Source organism: Natrix helvetica (genome assembly GCF_964273705.1).
Source record: "Natrix helvetica genome assembly, chromosome: 1".
Classification (NCBI taxonomy): domain Eukaryota; kingdom Metazoa; phylum Chordata; class Lepidosauria; order Squamata; family Natricidae; genus Natrix; species Natrix helvetica.
Genome location: NC_138548.1, coordinates 249593965 through 249613589, shown reverse-complemented (window position 1 = coordinate 249613589; position 19625 = coordinate 249593965). Strand labels below are relative to the sequence as shown.

The following is a 19625-nucleotide window of genomic DNA, read 5'->3' as shown; positions in this document are numbered from 1 at the left end:
ATAGGTTGCACTGTACAACAAATCAAGGTTCCTGGAGCATTCCTCCATTATCAAATATTCAACACTCCTCAGAGTCTAATATGATGGACTCCTTCTATCATTTCTACTGATACCAATACAGTATCAACATTTCCAAAATTATTAGCTAATTTTTAACTGAGGCATCACTGGCAAAAGAGGCGCTAGATAATTCTCCCATTGCTGTGTTCATTTTTGCTTTGTGAATGGTGTGACTCATATTTATTTCCTCTGCCTATTGATGAATCTAGTTTGACTAGTTATGACTAGATACTGTCTTGCTGGGCCTTAGACTATTTATTTGATTCAATTGGGCACTATGAGAAAAGTGGCATCAATAGCCTTTAGAGGCTATAGCTTTAAACCCAGGTAGTGCTGTGTCTCTATAGCAGTCAGTCATCCACAGCATGCTCCCAAGTGCCAAAACCTGCCATACCAGTTGTGTACCATAGGCAGCTGACCAAATACTACTATTAATAGAATTACATGCAGTACTTCATCTCCTTATACAACCAGCAGAACTAAATGCAAAGCTTCATCAGTTCCAGACACTACATGTTACGCAGGCCTGCTTTGACAATCGTGCAGATCAGCCTTCTCTGATGTGGTCCCCTCCAAATATATTCCACCTTCCATCTTGGCTGGAAATGTTAAGGGTTTTGCACCCCACACATCTGAAGAATTACACACTGGAGAAATCAAGTGCAAATGTTCATTTATCAGGCATCAGGAATCCTATGTCACGGGGTTAGGCTGCACTTGGAGCGGCTTTGTAAAATAAAATGAACAAATACAGAGGAACAAATGCAACCATAACAAAGCCTCTTGAAAAAAGCACCTTTGGGGCAATAATGAAACAGGATTCCCTGACCTTTGTTACACCTAAACAAAACTGATCTTTTACCTGACACGAACCTGAGTATCTCCCTAGGACAGCTCTTTCCTAAGGAAAGAAAGGGTTTGTTAAGAACCTTTTCCACCCGCACCATGATTGGCTGGCTAGGGTTTCCTGTGTCCTGTATTCACTTTCCAAATTCACCTGCCCTACTTAATGCTTGCTGCCTTGGCCTGTGCAGAGCTGTTTGCAAACTCCCTCCCCCACTCCCCTCTTCTGCTAATGGGCGTCTGGCAGACTGTTGCATTTCTTCTAACGGTTTCTCTGTTTCTCGTCACAGTGACCTTGTCTGTCTGTCTGTGTTTGTTTCTTCCAGTTGTTTTTGTTTTGTTTTATTTCCCCCCCCCCCCCCCACTTCCCTCAGAGAGCTGGTGGTGGCATCAGCATTTTTCCACTTCAGGCTTTTCCAAACCCTCCTCCTTTGTTGTGGTTTCTTTGGGCAGGGGTGGCCCTCAGGTAAGGAGCAACACTGAATCAGCGGAGGAAAGCCATGCCATCCGCCCTTCGAGCCTTTGGTTCTTCATGCCATGTGCCTGCGTGTGCCTCCTGACCCTTCCTGGTCTTCTTTTCTTTCTTTTCTCCCTCCTGTTGGCATTGCCTGGCATTGCTGCCATTTTGATGTGACCCAGGTTTGCTGCGTTTATTATATTGCAGGATTGAGCTGACCTCTGACCTCACATCCCTGTAGCAAGTACCTTAGGTCCTCGGCCACAAACATTCTAGCAAATCTTTTTGGTAAGGAGATGATACTTCTTAGAAGTAGTGGTTCCACCTATAACCTCTGCTAACGTGACTGGAAACTAAAGTTGACCATGTTTTTTTCCCCCTCCCCCTGCACCTCCTCCCCTTCTCCCCATTCATAACTAATAAATTAGTCTCCCTCTCTTCTGTGCCCCGTTTCATTTATCAGGAGCACCACGGTTCAGCTGGAACAAAAGAGGTGCACTTTTGCCTAGTGGAACATATGCTGCTGGCCTTTCCCATCTATTACCTCACCCACAGTCTTTAGCTAAGAGGAGGAACGTGTCCCTGCGATTTGAAGCCTGAACTTTGGGCAACTTGGCCAATTCAATGAGTCCTGGGGGGGCAGTTCTGTAACTTTGGGGGCTGGAGGGACTGTCTGTCCAAATCGGTCATATGTAGCAGTTTCTATGGAGGAGACTAAGGCTGAGAGAGTAGCTTGCTTGAGAGTCAGTACGTTGATATCAGCAGAAAGGTTTTGTTTTTCAATGTAAAGCTCCTGCTCTTAGCTACTATGAGATATCGGTGGCACAATCTATCAAAATACATGCTTCAATCTCTTTTGTTTAAATCGGCATCAGTTCCGCACTAGGGATGGTATATGTAGATCTTTGATATTCTGCCTTACCTATTCTATTTTGCCAACCTAGCAGTCTGAAAGCACGTAAAAATGAAAGTAGAAAAATAGGAACCACCTTTGGTGGGAAGGTAACAGCGTTCTGTTCTGTGCGCCTTTGCTGTTTAGTCCTACTGGCCACATGACCACGGAGACGCCTTCAGACAGCGCTGGCTCTTAGGCTTTGAAACGGAGATGAACACCACCCCCTAGAGTCGGGAACGACTAGCACATATGTGCGAGGGGAACCTTTAACTTTACCTTACAAGGTACAGCTTCTCCCATGTTTGCTCTGATGGTTATAAGCCTATTTGTAAGGGCTTTGCAGACACCAGAGAATAATAGTCCTTAGCTTGTTGCATAGGCATCAGAATAAATTGTCCTGTTTCCTCAACATGCTGCCCTTACCCACTTACAGAAAAAGCTCTTCGCTTGAGTTGCAGGTCTTCCAGAAAAAGTGAGGATGTTGCTCTTTCTTTTTGTTGCTCTTTGAGCTTGCTTGTATTCCTTCAGAAATCAGGCAACATGAAGAAGGAGAAAAACAACAGGGAAGGAGAGCAGTCAGTCAAGGAGGCTCCAAGGGTTAGTCATAGCCCCCTACTGAGGCACCAGCTTCAGGCTATTCAGTCAAGTCCATAAATAATATTTAGATTGTAGGCACGAGCTGCAGTGTTTCATTAAATGGCAGACATTTAAATGCATTGCAAATGGGTTAAATTCAAGTCAGTTTCAGGTCTATAAATGTACATCCGGTTAATTTCAATAGGACCTGCATTATGTATTTATTTATAAAACAATTTTAATGCAAGTTTTGAAGCTTGAAAAATGGTTTCTGCAATTCTAATCTTTTAATTACTGTGTTGTATTTTTCATTTTTCCTTGAAAGATGACACTATGAAGGCCTCATAGTGGCATGCTCTCAGACGATGAAGATAAGATGTTTTCTCATTTGAAATTGCCAACAAAATCCCTTTTGCTAAATTGCATTATTTGGGCAGATCTCCTTCAATTTTCAGTATCTAGTCCTTTTTGGAGGAATCTTGAGATGTAATTTTGGAGTGGTGTGTTGTATCCTTCATAACACTTCTTAAACCTATATTTCCTAGCACTTTTAGTGAATTGTTAAAGATTAAAATGGTATTAAATTGATATTATGAGTCATGCTGGCGCAGTGTTTAGAATTTAGTACTGCAGGCTAATTAAATTCACCGCCAGGAGTTTGATCCTCACTGGCTCAAGGTTGACTCAGCCTTCCATCCTTCCGAGGTCGGTAAAGTGAGGACCCAGATTGTTGAAGGCAATATGCTGAATCTGTAAACCTCTTAGGGAGGGCTTTAAGCACTATGAAATGGTATATAACATATGTGCTATTGCTATTAATACAAGGTGTTTAGTATTATCTAAGCAAGAGGGGACAGAGATCTTCTCAACCGCAGTTCCTTCCTAAAGTTCAGAACATAATAACCAATTTGTACATAATTATTCTATGGGATGGGGAACCCGTGGTCCTCTAAGTGCTTTTTTTAACCACTTTCACGAGACCTATCCAGGGCAAATGGGAGAAGGGAACATATTGGGAGTAGTAATTCAACAACATTTATAGAACTGAAGTTTCCCTACTTGTAAATGCTCTGTCTGTTGCTAAAATAATGATAACACAGTAGATTTAGAAAGGGAAACCTGTTTTTTTTTTTTTTTTGCAAATCGAATATGTACTTCTATCATTTGCTGTAAAACGTCTTTTATCACATTTTTTCCAGAGGGGTAGGTGAGAGAAATTGAGAATCTGAAGTTCATTTTGAAGGTTAAGACAAAAAAGGCAATAGATCTGTGCTAAGTACAGAAAATTGCTTCTCCCAGTTACAGCAAAAAAACCTTTCCAGGTTTGGGGAAAATTAGAAATTAATAGAAAAGAATATGAACAATGGTTGCTAATTATGATGTTTGCAGGAGAGAGATTTATACCTCTGAAGACTCCAGGAGAGAGATTTATACCTCTGAAGACTGAATGCTGGGAATTAACAGTGGGAGAGGCTAATACCCTCAAATCCTACTTAGGTGCTTCTTGGAAATATAATTACATATGTAGGTTTCTTTCCCTTCTATTATGCATGAAGAAACTTTAGTTGTCATCATGCTTTCCTACTTCCATTTCACCAGAGATGGGGAATATGGAATGAAGATTGCTATGGCAGTATCACATGTTCTGTTAGCTACTTGGGGGAGAGAAGATGTACAAATACTTGCTTTCCAGTAGGCATTCATTTATCAAATGAGGAATAGAGTGAGTTTAAGGCAGAGATGTTCTTCCAGTTGTCCTTGCCTTTCATCTAAACTTCAGTGATGAGAAAAGCTTGCAGCAAATTGGATACCACAATCCGAAACTCAACTCACCTAAATGAAAGTACAACATCTGACATTAAAAAGCTATTGGGCCACAATCCCTTGCTGAAATCCAAGAAGGTACAGCAAGAGGGGGTAGAGTTTTCCATTTGAGGTCTGCTTTTTATTTTCTTTAAAAAACAAAAAACCAGATTGTCTTCTTATAATAACAAATCAGTCTATAAGCTATACTTAAATTTGGACTGGACAATTCATAACAGCTCCTGTATATATAAGCCAAAGGAGCAGAAGGTTAATCATGGCATCCAAACATTTTTCCAATTTCCCTTTTCCCAAACACCAGCCTTCATAAGGGTGGGGATCTCTTGGAACAGTTATCCCTTGGCACCTGCCAACCCTGCTCTTCAGTGCATGCTCTTCTGCTAATTTCCCCATAATTTTTGCTTGCTGAAACCCTGTGTGTTTATGTGTTGCCTTGGGATGGTGAATACCTTCACCTCCTCTTGTCATTTGCCTCCTCTCCACTGTCGTCGTCGTCCTCCTCCTCTTCCTCCTCTCACTCCTTTACCAGCAGCTTTGCTTTCCTGTTCGGCATGGTGTTTCTTTGGGATAAGAGAGGCTGGTAAGTTTCTGCTCCTTTTGTTTCATTTCATCTTCTGCAGCACGATAGAAGGTTGGGCAAGAAGGATGGACAAACACTTTGGAGGAGTTAGTGCCCTCAATAAAAGCACCATGTGTTTCTTTCCCCAGCCTGGGACTTCTGGATATCTTGGGACTAGAGTTACTATTAATTCCCAATCTAACTGGATGGGCAATAGGCCTTATTGTCAAAATTCAGTTATTGCCCTTGTCCTCTGCAGGGTACATGGGTAGGGACTGTTACTCTTCAAATTAAGTTTAAATGCTGTTCAATCTGTTAACCCAGGAAAGGTTTTCAGACCAAACCAGTTTTTAATAGGTCAGCTTTTTCACCTGGGTGCCTTCTAGCCATAGTGAAATCCTATGCATTGCCCAGTAGGTTCACTAAGGCTTCAGTTAACCTATTTCATCTGGATTGTGATTTTGAGTAACCTGATCCAACTAGTAGAAAGACCTGGATATTGCTGCAGATATTATTTGTGAAAATAACCACATTTAGTAAATTTTATTTACTAAAGAAGTGGGATACTAGAAGTAGATCAGTTATAATCTCCCAAACATCAGCAATCTGGCTCGCCCAATATTTTCTGGCAGAAAGAAAGGGCACCAGCAGCACCTTGTGAAAAATGAAGCAACAACGTATGGAAAGAACTGGCAAATCAAAAAGATCCTTTGGACTACGAAGTAGCTGATTGCTACTCTATACTTTTCAAAAACAGTAGTACGTTTTCTTAAAAACTATACAGTCCGATTTTGCATTTCAACACATAAAAATTTGATGGTTGTTTTTTTTTAAGCCTGTACCTGATTCTCTTTTGTGACACATTTCCTAAATGTGCCTGGCACACTGGAGAAAATTCCAGTCTTTTTGGGTTGACTAGATCAGGAAACAGATTCCACAAGGAAATTAGTAGTCAGCTTTATAGAGATAAACTACATTAACAGAATCTTGCAAATCTGATTGTGTTTTTCCTCTCCTCCCATTTAGTGAGTCAAGGAGGAGTCAGCCTGAATGTCTTCCAAATATTACCTTTTTTTGCCACACTTTAAGGATTGCTTCTGTCCTTTTTTCTGGGTGGGAGAGATGGCTGCTGAATAGTCCCCTCAAGACCATCTCCAAAGTCTCTACAGGAATTGTCTCTACGGGAAATTTAATCTTTTTTTCTTTACATCTGCAGAGAGAGGGGTGGGAAGGTGGGGGTGGGGAGGGGGACGACAAGGAAAGCTGCTTTGACCCCTTGATTGTTTCCATTTCTGCTCAGCTTCTAGTTCTCATTAGCCTATCTGCAGTCTCCGCAGTATATGCTTCTATACTTCATAGAATAGAATTCTTTATTGGCCAAGTATTATTGGACGCACAAGGATTTTGTCTCCTTATTCATATTTCCGACCCAGTCATTGTCAGACATTTTCTTCCTGCAAACCTATTTGATGTTGTGGGTACAATTCTTCTTCAACCAGCGATAAAAGGCGAGTCAAAACCAGGAAACTACCATGAATGAAAGTTTTATCATCTTGCTTCATTCACAAAATTTTGAAGGAAGTTGGATGAATTTGCTGTCCAGATGTAACCTTCGAAACTCTCAGTTTGAAAGTCAACTCTCAGCTTTGACCTGTATTTTGCAAGTATATCCTCATAAAAGAGATAAGAATTAGATAATATTCCATCAGATTAAACAGTTCCGTAGCAAAGAATTAGTCCAGGCCATTTTTAGGATTTCTCAGGTAAAACAAAAAGCCATTGATTTAAATAATAATTTGTTAGTACATTAACAAAAATAAATATTTTGGAGCGATGGTAGATGGGGCTTAAACTGCAAGCTATGCATGATCCCCTAACTATAGTTTTTGCAGCCCTGAAGGTTTTCAGATCATTGAGGTAATTCAGCAGCAAATTAACAGCAAACATAGGGGGGAAATTGCTAAATTAAATCTGAAATAAGCTTTACATGTCCAAGGAAAATATTCCTCCTCTCCCAGTTCAAAACCATTCAGAGAATTATGTTGTCTTTACTATTGTTGCAACAATAATAAACAATAATGGCCTGAAGCTTACAAAAATTTCTGTAGCTTTGCGCTAAAGTATTAGGATTTCAATCTGGCATACCAATGACTTGTTGTAGTGTTGTTGAATTAACATATGAAACCAAGTGAGCTCCTTCTGCCTGCATTTTCAACTGATGCTCGTATGAAATATTTCAGCTGAACTAGAGTTAGAAAAGCTTTAACACAGTTCTTAATGTTTTGATGACAACTGCTGTATAATAGCACAGCTCAAGAAAATGACTGCCAAATGTTACTCAATCTGTTTGCACCAAAGTTACTTTATAAAATGGGCCATATAGAATATAACTGTAAAAAAGTGCACTATGCATCACTTAAAAATGAAGCATAAGCATAGGCACATCAGTACAGTACAATATAGAATAGCTTGTTGACCATTTTTTTTTACAGAGCTAATCTCTGATTTTCCTGCATCTCAAACCCTAGGATGGCCCGTCTTTTAATATCTTAATATTGTCTATTGAAATAAAACTTAGAAACTAGGCATAGTCTATTGAAATATTCCAAAGATGCTTTTTTTCAAAAGGCAACTATACTTTTTTTTTGGGGGGGGGGGGTTCCTTTGAAAATTTTTTGCTTCTCACCCAAGAAGCTTTTTCTAACTGTTCTAACTGTTGAAATAACGCTTCTTGGGAAACAAAGGAAAAGACCAAAGGGATCAGAAGTGGCTTATCATCTATGTAGACCAGTCTTTTCCCTAGGTCTATGGGCTTTTCCCCTGTATTTTAGAGCTTATACTGTCATGCCCACATATTTCCTACCTCAAAATATTAAGGAACTACAGATTTCTTAGCAACTATAGACAGACAAAACTTGGTGGGGGGGAGAAGAGAGATTTGAAGGCTTCATCTGTTCCTGGAGCTTCAGATGGTCCATTTTAGGTTTTAATCTCATTACCTACAGAGGATCTGCATAATTATAGATGGAATTGAGCAGCAGTAAGACTTTTTCAGCTTCAAAAGTACAGCATTTATGTTTTATACAAACTCTTTGCCTGATATTTAAGAAGTGGACTTTATGTACAACCAATGGCCTTTTCAGTCTGTAACAGTCTATGATGAATGGTTTTACAAGTAGCTACATCATCAAAACAATGATCCTCACCAAGCCCGTGCTTTCTTAATATAGTATTAGAACCTAGTATTTGACTTACAAAAACGCACAATTGAAAATGAAAGCAGTATTCATAGAATGGTTACATTTTTGGGACATTTGAAAATTAGCATCTGCCATGGGACTACCCTGTTTCCCTGAAAATAAGACCTCCCCAGAGAATAAGCCCAATCGGACGTTTGAGCGCATGCACTAAAATAAGCCCTCTCCTGAAAATAAACCCTCCCTGAAAATATTGCAACACAGCAGCAGCCACGAGGTGACCATGCTCTCTCAAAAATAATAAGACCTCCCCAAAAATAGGTCCAAGTGCTTATTTCGGGGGGGAGGGTCAAAAGAAAATAAGACCTTATTTTCAGGGAAACATGGTATATGAACGAAAGTTTTACCATCTTGCTTCATTCATGGACTTTTGAAGGAAGTGGGATGCACTTCCAGTACAAAAAGGAGCTTGTTGATAGCTATGCAGTATGACAGTCCCCTTCATTGCAAGTTCCAATTCTAACCTTAGCGAATCTGGCTTCTGTCAAATGGAACAGCTCGTATTGAATCCCCACATCTGAACCTGAATCTGTTCATGAATCTGAGCAACAAATCATGGGATTGCTAAAGAAGGCAGTTCTCAGTACAGACACAGTTCTGTATTTCTCCTTTCCCCAAATGTCAAAGAGATCCTTGTCAGTTTTCACTTTATAGGGCTAAAGAGAAATGTGAAATGTTCCTGATGGAAAATGAGATGTGCTGAAGATACTCATGTTCTTGGGTGTAGGCTATCCTGCTGCAAATGATGAAGTAACCTTTTAAAAGCTGAGGCATCCTTATGTTATTTGTGTATGCCCAAAAGGTCTAGAAACTTTCCTTAAGACTCCTTCCCTGCACTGAGTTATTTGCCTCTTATTAAAAAATAAAGAAAAGCATTAGTAATATATAACTGACCCAAGGTGGCACAATTAAAATGTATTCTCTTTATTTTCTTCTTGTTTCTCTTTGCAGAACTGAAGACTATATGAAGTTATCCTTAGACTCTTCCTAAGATTTACCTTTTGGCATTTTTAAAGGCTTAAGGAAAAAAATGAGGGGGCAAAACCCCAAACACAACCGAAAATTATCCCTCAAAATATAAGACTTTCTGTTTGGCTGAAGCTGAGTTCCTCAGAATCAATCCTTGTAATATCAAGATTGGAACAAGTTGGGGTGTCTGGTCTGGAGAATTATATGGCTAGAGAAAATAGCAGACTACACTGTGAGGGTTCTGTTCATGGATGTAAAGTAAGATCTCTGGGGGAATAAAGCAAGCACACTTTGTTGTGTTCAGTACTCCATATCTGCAGCCTCCCCCTAACAAAACAAAAAGAAAAAAAATAACTAGATAACCTGGACAAAAGTGATCAATTATTGTGCAATGCTTCCTGTCTAGATAGTAGAACAAGCTAGAGCTGATCCCTTTTCACCACTCTGTCTTGGACCAAAAAAAACCTTCTAGATAAATTTGAAGACAGAGCTGTAATATATAAGACCTTCTGAAAGTTCCTTCCACCCACAGATGGAAGGTTGGTTGCATGATACAGACTGTTGCCTCTTGGGAATGAGGCAGTATTTCATCTTAGATAGAAGGATGACCCAAGAAACAAGGAAGATTTACCCTATGCACGTATATTTAGAAGTTTGTTCCACTGAATTTAGTGGGGTGTACTCCTAAATAAGGGTATAGGATTGCAGTCTTAGTATAACAATTTGTGACTAATTTTAATTGCAAGGATTAAGAGCGCTTCATTAGCTAATGCTTTTGTTTACTTGACACTTCAAGCCTGTTCCCAAGAATGGAATCTGAAAATGTGAGCTATGGGATGTAAAATGGCCCTTTGGTTACCAATTTTACATTTCCTAAATAAGTTTAAAAGATATATCCATTTTTATGTTGTGTCACTATTCCGTCATCACATCAATTTTGATATTTTACTGATAATCACTTCCTGTTCGGTAGATTGGATTTTTTTTTTAAAATGTTGCTCTCCTGTATTTTGAGGGAAAGCTTCATAATCCATCCCATTACTTTTTGAAACAAAACCTTAATTATTTGGAAATACTTGAAATTATTTAGTCAATCATTCTTTGGGACACATAGGTTTAAGAACTGTTTTCCTCTAGACTAATTCCTTGTTCCCCAGGCTTATTTAAGAAACAGCAGGAAGCTTTGACCATAATTAATTTTTAAAATATTCCTATACCTATTTTCTCTAATATAGTACAGTTTGCAAACAAATCCCATTCATATAAGGACACTCTGCTTTGAGATATTTGTTAGCAACCACTTTGCCTCCAATTCACATTGATAGACTCAGTGTTCAAAACACCATTAACTATGCAAATAATGCCTTATATACAATATAATCTTTCAGTATGCAGCAATACATATATAAGGAAAATGACTAGTGGCAATGAGCAAAGCTATCTCTTCAATAATGACAAATATTGCTGTCTTGAGTGTTTTTTTTGTTTTTTGTTTTTGTTCTTCTAAATATGAAGATAGATCTTGTACAAAGGACTATAATTTCTAGCAATTTCAAAATGTATATTGCCATTTTTCAGTCCAATAAACATTTAAATAGTTTTCATGACTGGTCATTGTGTTTATAAATATGCATAGTATACACACCGCTCTTGCTTCCAATAAATTCAGATTTGAATTGGAACTGGGAAAGTTATGATTGATTGCCCTTAGAAAACAAAACCATAGTTTAATTTATTATAAGAAAGAATGTCCTTCACAATCCTCAGATTTGAATATTACTGAAAATCTATAAAGAGATCCCAAATATACATAGCATGCAAAGAAACCTATGACTATTTTTGAACTAGAAATATTCTACAAGGAAGAGCGAGAAAATATTTCAAAAGCAAGACTAGAAAGACCCTTAAGTGGTTACAAGAAACAGTTGGAAGTGGATATTTCTTCCAAAGGAGATGTTACAAATGCTGATTGGAAAGGTGTCCACATGTTTTACACCTGCAATATTCACGATTGTTTTGTTTTGAATCTTACTAACAACTTCACATAAATAGTATGTACGCATTCAAATTTGCAGAGAAAAAATAATTTTGTGCTAAGTAAAGGTTCTGTTAGCTTCTGTTCCCTTAGGGATTTATTGAAAATGTTTGATCAAGGGTGCTAAACCTCTGCACACAACTAGAGGTGTAAAACAAGAGTATTACTTTCCTAACTAAGAATGTCTGCAAACTTTGCTAACCATTTTTCACAGCTGGTAATGATTTTGAGTCAAGCTTGTAAATCCATGTCTTTTTAGAAGTGCAATAAAAGGAAGAGGATTTCCACCAATTTTCTCCCCCAATGTCAGTTCCTATAATAATAATATAATAATAATAAATATTTATTTCTTAGCCGCACCCTCTCCCGAAGGACTCGGGGCGGCGTACAATAAAACATATGAAATAAATATATAGACAAGACATACATATTACAAAAACATATACCAAGACATGTACAAGGAGGAGGTCGGCTAATGAATAAAAACAATAAAATACAATGTTTAGAAACCCCTAAATAATTGAATACAATTAAAATACCCAAATAAAAACCCGTCAGGAGCGATATAGTTAGATCAAAGTTGAGCCAGGCCAGCTACTTGGAATAGGTGGGTCTTGAGCTTTATACGAAAGGAGCGGAGGTCAGAGGTATTCCTAACATCTGGAGGGAGGTCATTCCACAGGGCTGGGCCCGCCACAGAGAAGGCTCTACTCCTAGGCGCCGCCCCTCGACACTGTCTGGTGGACGGCACCTGGAGGAGGCCCTCTCTGTGCGAGCGGATTGGTCGCAGGGATGTATGGGGCAGAATACGATCCCGCAAGTAACTAGGTCCTGAGCCATGGAGTGCTTTAAAGATTGTTATCAAAACCTTGAAACGCACCCGATAGACCACAGGAAGCCAGTGCAGCTCGCGCAGGAACGGTGTCACATGGGAGTACCTTGTACTCCCCATAATTACCCGCGCGGCTGCGTTCTGGACCAACTGTAGCCTCCTGGTGCATTTCAAGGGAAGCCCCATGTAGAGAGCGTTACAGTAGTCCAAGCAAGACGTCACCAGCGCATGAGTGACTGTGCGTAAGGCGTCCCGATCCAGTAGGGGGCGCAATTGGCGCACCAGGCGAACCTGGTGGAACGCCCCCCTTGCCACGGCTGTCACATGGTCATCCATGGACAGCCGGGCATCCAGGAGGACGCCCAAATTGCGCGCCCGCTCCACGGGGGCAAGTTGAATGCCCCCGATGGCCAATGATGGAATTAATTGGCTGAACCGGGGAGCCGGTACCCACAGCCACTCCGTCTTGGAGGGGTTGAGTTTGAGTCGGTTGTCATCCATTCAGATCCGTACGGCTTCCACACACCAGGACATCACTTCGATGGCCTCGTTGGGGTGGTTCGGGGTGGAAAAGTACAGCTGAGTATCATCAGCGTACAGATGGTATCCCACCCCGAAACCACGGATGATCTCACCCAGCGGCTTCATATATGTGTTGAACAGGAGTGGCGAGAGGACCGACCCCTGTGGTACCCCACAAGTAAGGGGGCATAGGGTCGACCTCTCCTCCCCTGCCAACACACGCTGCGTCCGGCCAGAAAGGTAGGAGCCGAACCACCGCAAATCGGTGCCCCGGACCCCCAACCCCTCCAGCCGGCGCAGCAGGATACCATGGTCGATGGTATCAAAAGCCGCCGAGAGGTCTAATAGGACCAGGATAGAGGAACAACCTCTACCTCTGGCCCTCCAGAGATCATCCACCAACGCGACCAAGGCCGTCTCCATGCTGTGACCGGGGCGGAAGCCGGACTGGCACGGGTCTAGATAATCATTTTCCTCCAGATGCCGTGGAAACTGGTAGGCCACCACACTCTCTACAACCTTCGCCAAAAGGGAAGGTTGGAGACAGGACGATAATTGGCCAGCTCCAAAGGATCCAGGGAAGGCTTCTTGAGCAAGGGTCTCACCACCGCCTCTTTCAAAATCTCTGGTTATACACACACACACACACACCACGGTTTACCTGTATGCATCTACCTGTATGCATCTGCAGAGCTATCATTTGTACCACTGTCATTGGTAAAGAAGACATCAAGGGGAAAAGTTGCCTACATATCTGGGCATTTGGATTGACACTTTACACCTGGGCTGGCCTGTGGGCGGGATGCATCATTTGCAGGCCATGCCCACCCCAGCTCCACGAATGGGAAAAAACATTGTGAAATGTCACGTAATGGCAACATGACACTGCAGGTTTGACACCTGTGCTTTACACTGTGTTAAAAAAAACATGCCACATGTTTTGGTGTGGTTTTGTTGGTTTTTCCCCCCCTTCTTGGTGGAATGACAAGTGTGGTGCTGTAGGCACATAGGCATTTAGAAAAAAACATCTTAGGAGCACCTGCAACTTGATGCCTCCGCTTTTTGAGAGCTTGAAAGGGAGCAGTGGCCATTTAAAAATTAGCCCAAACATCAGAGAGAGACTTTAGAAACTTCAAAAATGCCCTCTTGGCTATATGGAGTCCTGGCAGATGATGGCAGAGGCAGAATAAGGGACAGATCTAAGCATTCTACAAACAGTGAATCCCCCTGTTAAACTAGGGAAATACTTTCTAAGCCCTGGGTAAATAAGTTTCATTTAATGTTAAAATGCTACAGGTAATCCTCAGCTTGCAATCATTCATTCAGCACCTGTTTGAAGTTACAGAAGCATTGAAAAAGTGACTTACACAACTGGTCCCCAAAGTTATGGCTGCTGCAGCCCTTCACAGTCACACGATCCAAATTAGGGGACTTGGCAGCCTGCCCACGCTTACAACCTCATGGGTGCTTCTTTATCTAGCTCTTTTTCTAGCTTTTTATCTAGCTCTTTTCATGGGTGGCAGATGTGTAACTGGGGCAATTTCTGGGATGCTTTGGCTTTGTACCATGCTGTTGGCACTTTGTGTGGTGCAGCAGAATGAAGGGTGGGGTGGGCTCCGAATGCAGAGGGGCAAAAGCAACTGTGGCTGAGGCGTGGGCACTATCTGGGGCACAGTGGCTTTGCCCCATTTTCCTGTACACCGCTTGGAGAGTCCAAGCAATGGGTTAATTCAGTCTGCTTGCCCTTAGGACTGAGGAACTATTTTTCCTTTAGCCACACCTCCTACTGGTGTGCTCAATCCCCCAGAATTCTTCCTCAGTCAGCCCGTTTGGACGTATTAGTTAGAGCTCTGAGCTAAATTAATCCTTTTTTTGGCTTGGACTCTCTATTTGCGTTTTATTTCTATTTCCTAACATTCCCCAACCTTGTGAGACGTTTCTCTCTTCATTGCTGCGCTTCTCTCCAGCAGAAATTGCATTTGAAGGCCAGGAGGTAAGCTGGAAGGTGGTGGGGGGTGCCCCTCAGCCGATCCTCATGGGACGGCTTCGGAGGCCTGCCGCTTGTCGTTTAAAACGGCGCGGCTGCAGCGGCGAGGCTCCTACGTCCCCAGGCCCCCCGTTTGTTGTTTTAAACGAAGTATTTTTCGTCCCCGGCCTGCTAGAGGACCTCTGCCGCAGGGAGGAGTGGGCGATCGTCGCCATTCAAGGCGCGTTCGCTCCTCGCTCTCCCTTAGCCCCACGCTGTTGCGGCGGCCATTTTAGGCGTGAAAATAAGCGCGCCCAGCCATGGCCGCCATTTTGCATCAGCCTCGTTATCAGGAGACCGCTGGAGGTGGCAGGGCCTAGCAAGGGTTTCTCGGGCTAGGATCGCCACCTTCGCCTTTTGTCTATTTTTGCGAGTGGCGCTGGTTCCTGTGCCATTCCAACGGTCATCATACCGGCTCAGGGAGGAGGCCTAAGTAAGCGCAGGCCAAAGCCTTTTTATAGTCATTCTCCTCCCTGCTTCTCCTGCGGAGCCTTGCACCTCGGTGCAGGCCCCAATCCTACCCCTGGGCCTCCGACTGGTATTTAGCATGGGATAATTTCATACGTATTGATTCAATTACTGTGCATATGGCAATTTTAACGAATCCTTTCGTTTTGTTTCCCCTTGCAGCAACCAGTCTCTCTCTCTCCTTCTGCCTTATCATAGCCTTGCTCCATCTTGTGTGGTCATTGACTATGGACCTGCCCAGTCCCCCCGATTCCCAAGATACTAGGCCGAGCCTCTCGCAGGCCCCTAGCAAGGGTTCCTCCTCATCGGGGAGTGGGGGTGCGGGCAAGAGTGGTGGGGGTAGCTCTGGGAAACAGCGTTCCAGAACCCCTTCTGTGGCTGAGGCCAAGGATGCTGAAAGGCGCCAGCGGGCCCTTGACAAGCAGTTTGAGAAGGCCAGACGCCAGGCAGACAGGGAGCAGTCCCACTCAGGAATCCCTCCTTCCCGGGAGGATCTCCAGATGGTCCTCGCCGAGGAGGTGGAGTCCCAGGACCTATCCCCAAATAGGTCATTTGCAGAGCCGGCCTCCCCGGCACCCTCTTGGGCCTGTGAGCAGGCCCCTCTCCCTGGGGATGCTAGCATAGATGATATGCAGGGGGCTTCACCCCCCCTAGAGGAGGGCTTGGATCCTGATTCTGACTCTGAGGAGTTATCTCCCCGCATGCAGGAATTAATGGCCCGTGCCATTGCCAAGGGCATCACGGAGGCCATGAAATTTAAGAGTCCCACGGCAGTGGCCCCTAGGGGTCCCAAACCCGATCAGGTAGTTCCCCCTCCAAGCAAGCGTGCCCGCCATCCTTCCCTGGAATCCTCGGTGGTCAGCGAGGCCTCTGCCATTGAGGACCCTGACCCGGAGGTGCTAGGTCTCTCGGACGACGAGGACCTTCCCCCTGAAGCGCCCGCCTTTGCGGGTCTGTTCAAGCCCAGCCTTTTCAAATCTGTCCTTCACAAGGTCAAGGCTGCCACCAGGGTGGGGATCAAGCCCAAACCGGCCGCGCCGGCGGCGGATGCCACTCCGGCTAATCCCAATGCGGTCATGTTTGATGTCCCAGCACCCCAACAAGAGCTGGTTCCGGTCCCGGGGCTGTTTCTCGACCTAATCCAGCGCCAGTGGGCTCAACCAGCCACGCAGTCATCTCCCAGTGGGGTAGATAGGAAGCTTTATACTATGGAGCCAGTGCTGGAGGACCTTCTGGCCCGTCCCACTGTCGACCCGCCCATCGCTGCGCTCACCTCCAACTCCTCCCTGCCGGCCGACCTTCTGGAAGGCCTTAAGGCGGAGGACAAGAAGGCGGAAAAGGCGTGCCACAAAACCCACCTGGCGGCTGCCTGGGCCATCAGGGCCTCTTCATCTGCCTCCTTTTTCAATAGGGCTTCTGTGATCTGGCTGCGCGAGCTCCTAACCAAGCTCCCGGCGGGAGACGTCCGCCTCCACCAGGACGTGTCTAAAATAATCGCGGCCTCCCAATATGCCGCTGACGCATCCCTTAATGCCACTAAATTTGCCTCCAGGGCACTCGGCTCTAATATCACTTCTCGCCGGCTGATCTGGCTCCGACATTGGCAAGCGGACCAGAAAAACAAGTGGAAACTGGCTTCCGCCCCCTTTAAGGGGTCCAAATTATTTGGCGAGTCCCTGGATCCTCTCCTCATCGAGTCCAAGGACAAGAGGAAGATCCTCCCTTCTCTAAACAAGAAGCAGGAACGTAAGACCGCTCCCTATTCTAGGAGGCAGTCCTTTCGTGCCTCCGAGCCTTCCACCTCTGCCTCTTCCTTCTCTCCCTCCAATAGGTCCTTCGGTCAGCAGGGCGACAGATCCCAGGACAGGGCGCCTTTTCGGGACAGAGGCAGGCAGCAGTTCGGCTTCCGCAAGTATAACCGCGGTGGGGCCTCCAACAGGCCGTTCCGTAAGTCAAAGTGACTGCCCGGGCTCGGCGCCCATCGGGGGTCGCCTCCAGCTGTTTGCCTCCCATTGGGCCCAGACCACCGAGGACGCTTGGGTTCTGCAGATAGTCAGGGAAGGCCTCTCCCTGGAGTTCCTGTCCCTCCCCCCCCGGACCTTCATCTGGTGCCCAGTCCCGTCCTGCCCCCAAAAGAGGGAGCGCATGGACCAGGAAGTCAGACATCTCCTAGACATCAGGGCCGTGGAACCAGTTCCCCAGGGCGAAGAGGGGAGGGGGTTTTACTCCATCCTCTTCCTGGTGCCAAAGAACTCAGGGGGGTGGAGAGCCATCTTGGACCTCAAAAACCTCAACAGGCACATCGCCTACCGGAGGTTCAAGATGCAGTCACTGCAGACCATTCTGGCGGGAATTCGACAGGGAGATCTACTCACATCTATAGATCTCAAAGAGGCATACCTCCACATTCCCATCCGTCCTCAGCACAGGAAGTTCCTGCGCTTTTATTATGCAGGTCGCCACTTCCAGTACAAGGCTCTCCCATTCGGCCTCTCGTCCGCCCCTCGGACGTTTACCAAGGTGCTGGCGGTAGTGGCGGCCCAGCTAAGACGCAGGCCCATAAGGCTCCAGTGTTACCTGGACGACATCCTTATCCAGTCGTCGTCCAGACAGCAGGCCCTGCGGGATCTCCAAACCACTATGAGATCCCTCAGGAATCACTGCTTCACTCTAAACGTAGAGAAGAGCCATCTCACTCCAACAAACAGACTTGTACACCTGGGGGCGGTGATAGATACCAACTTGTGCAGGGTTTTCCTTTCCCAAGACAGGTTGGACGGTCTAAGGTCCATGACCCACAAGGTGTTGAGCTTGAGGCAGGCTCCAGTGGTCCTTCTGTCGCAGCTGCTGGGAAAAATGATCTCCTGCATTTCCATCGTGCCGTGGGCCCGCCTGCATTCCAGGGCTCTTCAGTGGCTGTTGCTGCCGCACCAGAGGGCATCCAGGAGCAACTCTCCCAGGCCGATTCGAGTCACGCCGGACGTGAAGAGGTCTCTCCGCTGGTGGGTGTCTCCGGCCATCCTCAAGGGCCACCTATTCAAGGAGCCCGAGAGGTTTATCATCACCACAGACGCCAGCTTCTCCGGCTGGGGAGCCCACATGGGTTCCCTGGTTGTCCAGGGCAAGTGGTCCCAAGTGGAAACCAGCTACAGCATCAATCTGCTGGAACTGAGAGCTGCTCGCCTGGCCCTGCGCCATTTCAGCCGGTCCATCCATCGTCAACATGTGCTTCTGATGACGGACAATGTGGCCACCAAGGCCCACATCAACCGCCAGGGCGGCACCAGATCCAGAGCACTGATGAGAGAGGCGGAGTCCCTGGGCCGTTGGGCGGAGCGCCATCTGGAATCTCTCCGCTCCGACCATATCTCCGGAGTGGACAACACACAGGCAGACTGGTTGAGCAGGACAACCATAGATCCTGCGGAGTGGAAACTGGACCCTCGCCTGTTCCACCAGATGTCCGACAGATTCGGGACTCCGGCCGTAGACCTGTTTGCGTCCAGGGACAACAAGCAGTTCGACCGCTTCTACTCCCGGTTCTTCACCCCGGGGGCGGAGGGGACAGATGCACTGCGTTGCAAGTGGCCCTGCGAGCTACTGTATGCCTTCCCTCCCCTGCCTCTCCTTCCTCAATTCATCTCCAAAGTCATCGCAGAGGGAGCGGAGGTCCTCCTCGTGGCCCCGCATTGGCCCCGCAGGTCGTGGTTCGCCGACCTTGTCCACCTGTCGGTGTCTCCTCCGTGGCGCATTCCTCCGAACCAAATTTCCCTCAGCCAGGGGGCCGTGATTCATCCAGAGCCCCAGTGGCTCCAGTTGGCCGTCTGGCACTTGAGGGGGACCAACTAAAAGGCCAAGGCCTGTCGGAGGAGGTAGTGAACACCATTCAGGCGGCGAGACGCCCTTCAACCACCAGGATTTATGATGCGTCCTGGGCCGCCTTCGCCAAGTGGTGTGAGGAGCTGCTCATCGAGCCGACGACCGCGCCTGTTTCCAGAGTACTTGACTTCCTTCAAGCGGGGCTCAACAAGGGCCTGGCCCCGAACACCCTTCGACGCCAAGTGGCGGCCTTGTCCACCGTCTGGTCGGGCGACCACCTTTTGCCTCTCAGCAAAATCCCGAAGGTGCGCCTTTTCCTCAAGGGCGCCTCTAACCTTCGCCCTCCCACCGTTCATCGCTACCCCACTTGGCAGCTGTCCGTGGTCCTGCGGGTCCCTCTCTGGCCCTCCATTCGAGCCTCTACGCACTACTTCTCTTCGATTCCTGACGCTGAAGACGGCCTTCTTGATTGCCATCACGTCA

General features: G+C 45.5%; 1 protein-coding gene across 3 annotated transcripts in view; it reads left to right on the top strand.

Annotated features, from left to right (window-relative positions):
- Positions 1-19625, top strand: part of MXRA7 (matrix remodeling associated 7) — a 71021-nt gene that overhangs the window by 46869 nt on the left and 4527 nt on the right. The window contains exon 4 of one of the 3 annotated variants that reach the window (XM_081938893.1): positions 9423-11040. The exons of the other annotated variants lie outside the window; for them this stretch is intronic. Coding sequence (XP_081795019.1) covers positions 9423-9462 — 40 coding nt within the window. The 3' untranslated portion in view covers positions 9463-11040. Of the gene's footprint in view, positions 1-9422; positions 11041-19625 lie in introns of those variants that run through there. 3 annotated transcript variants of the gene reach the window in all.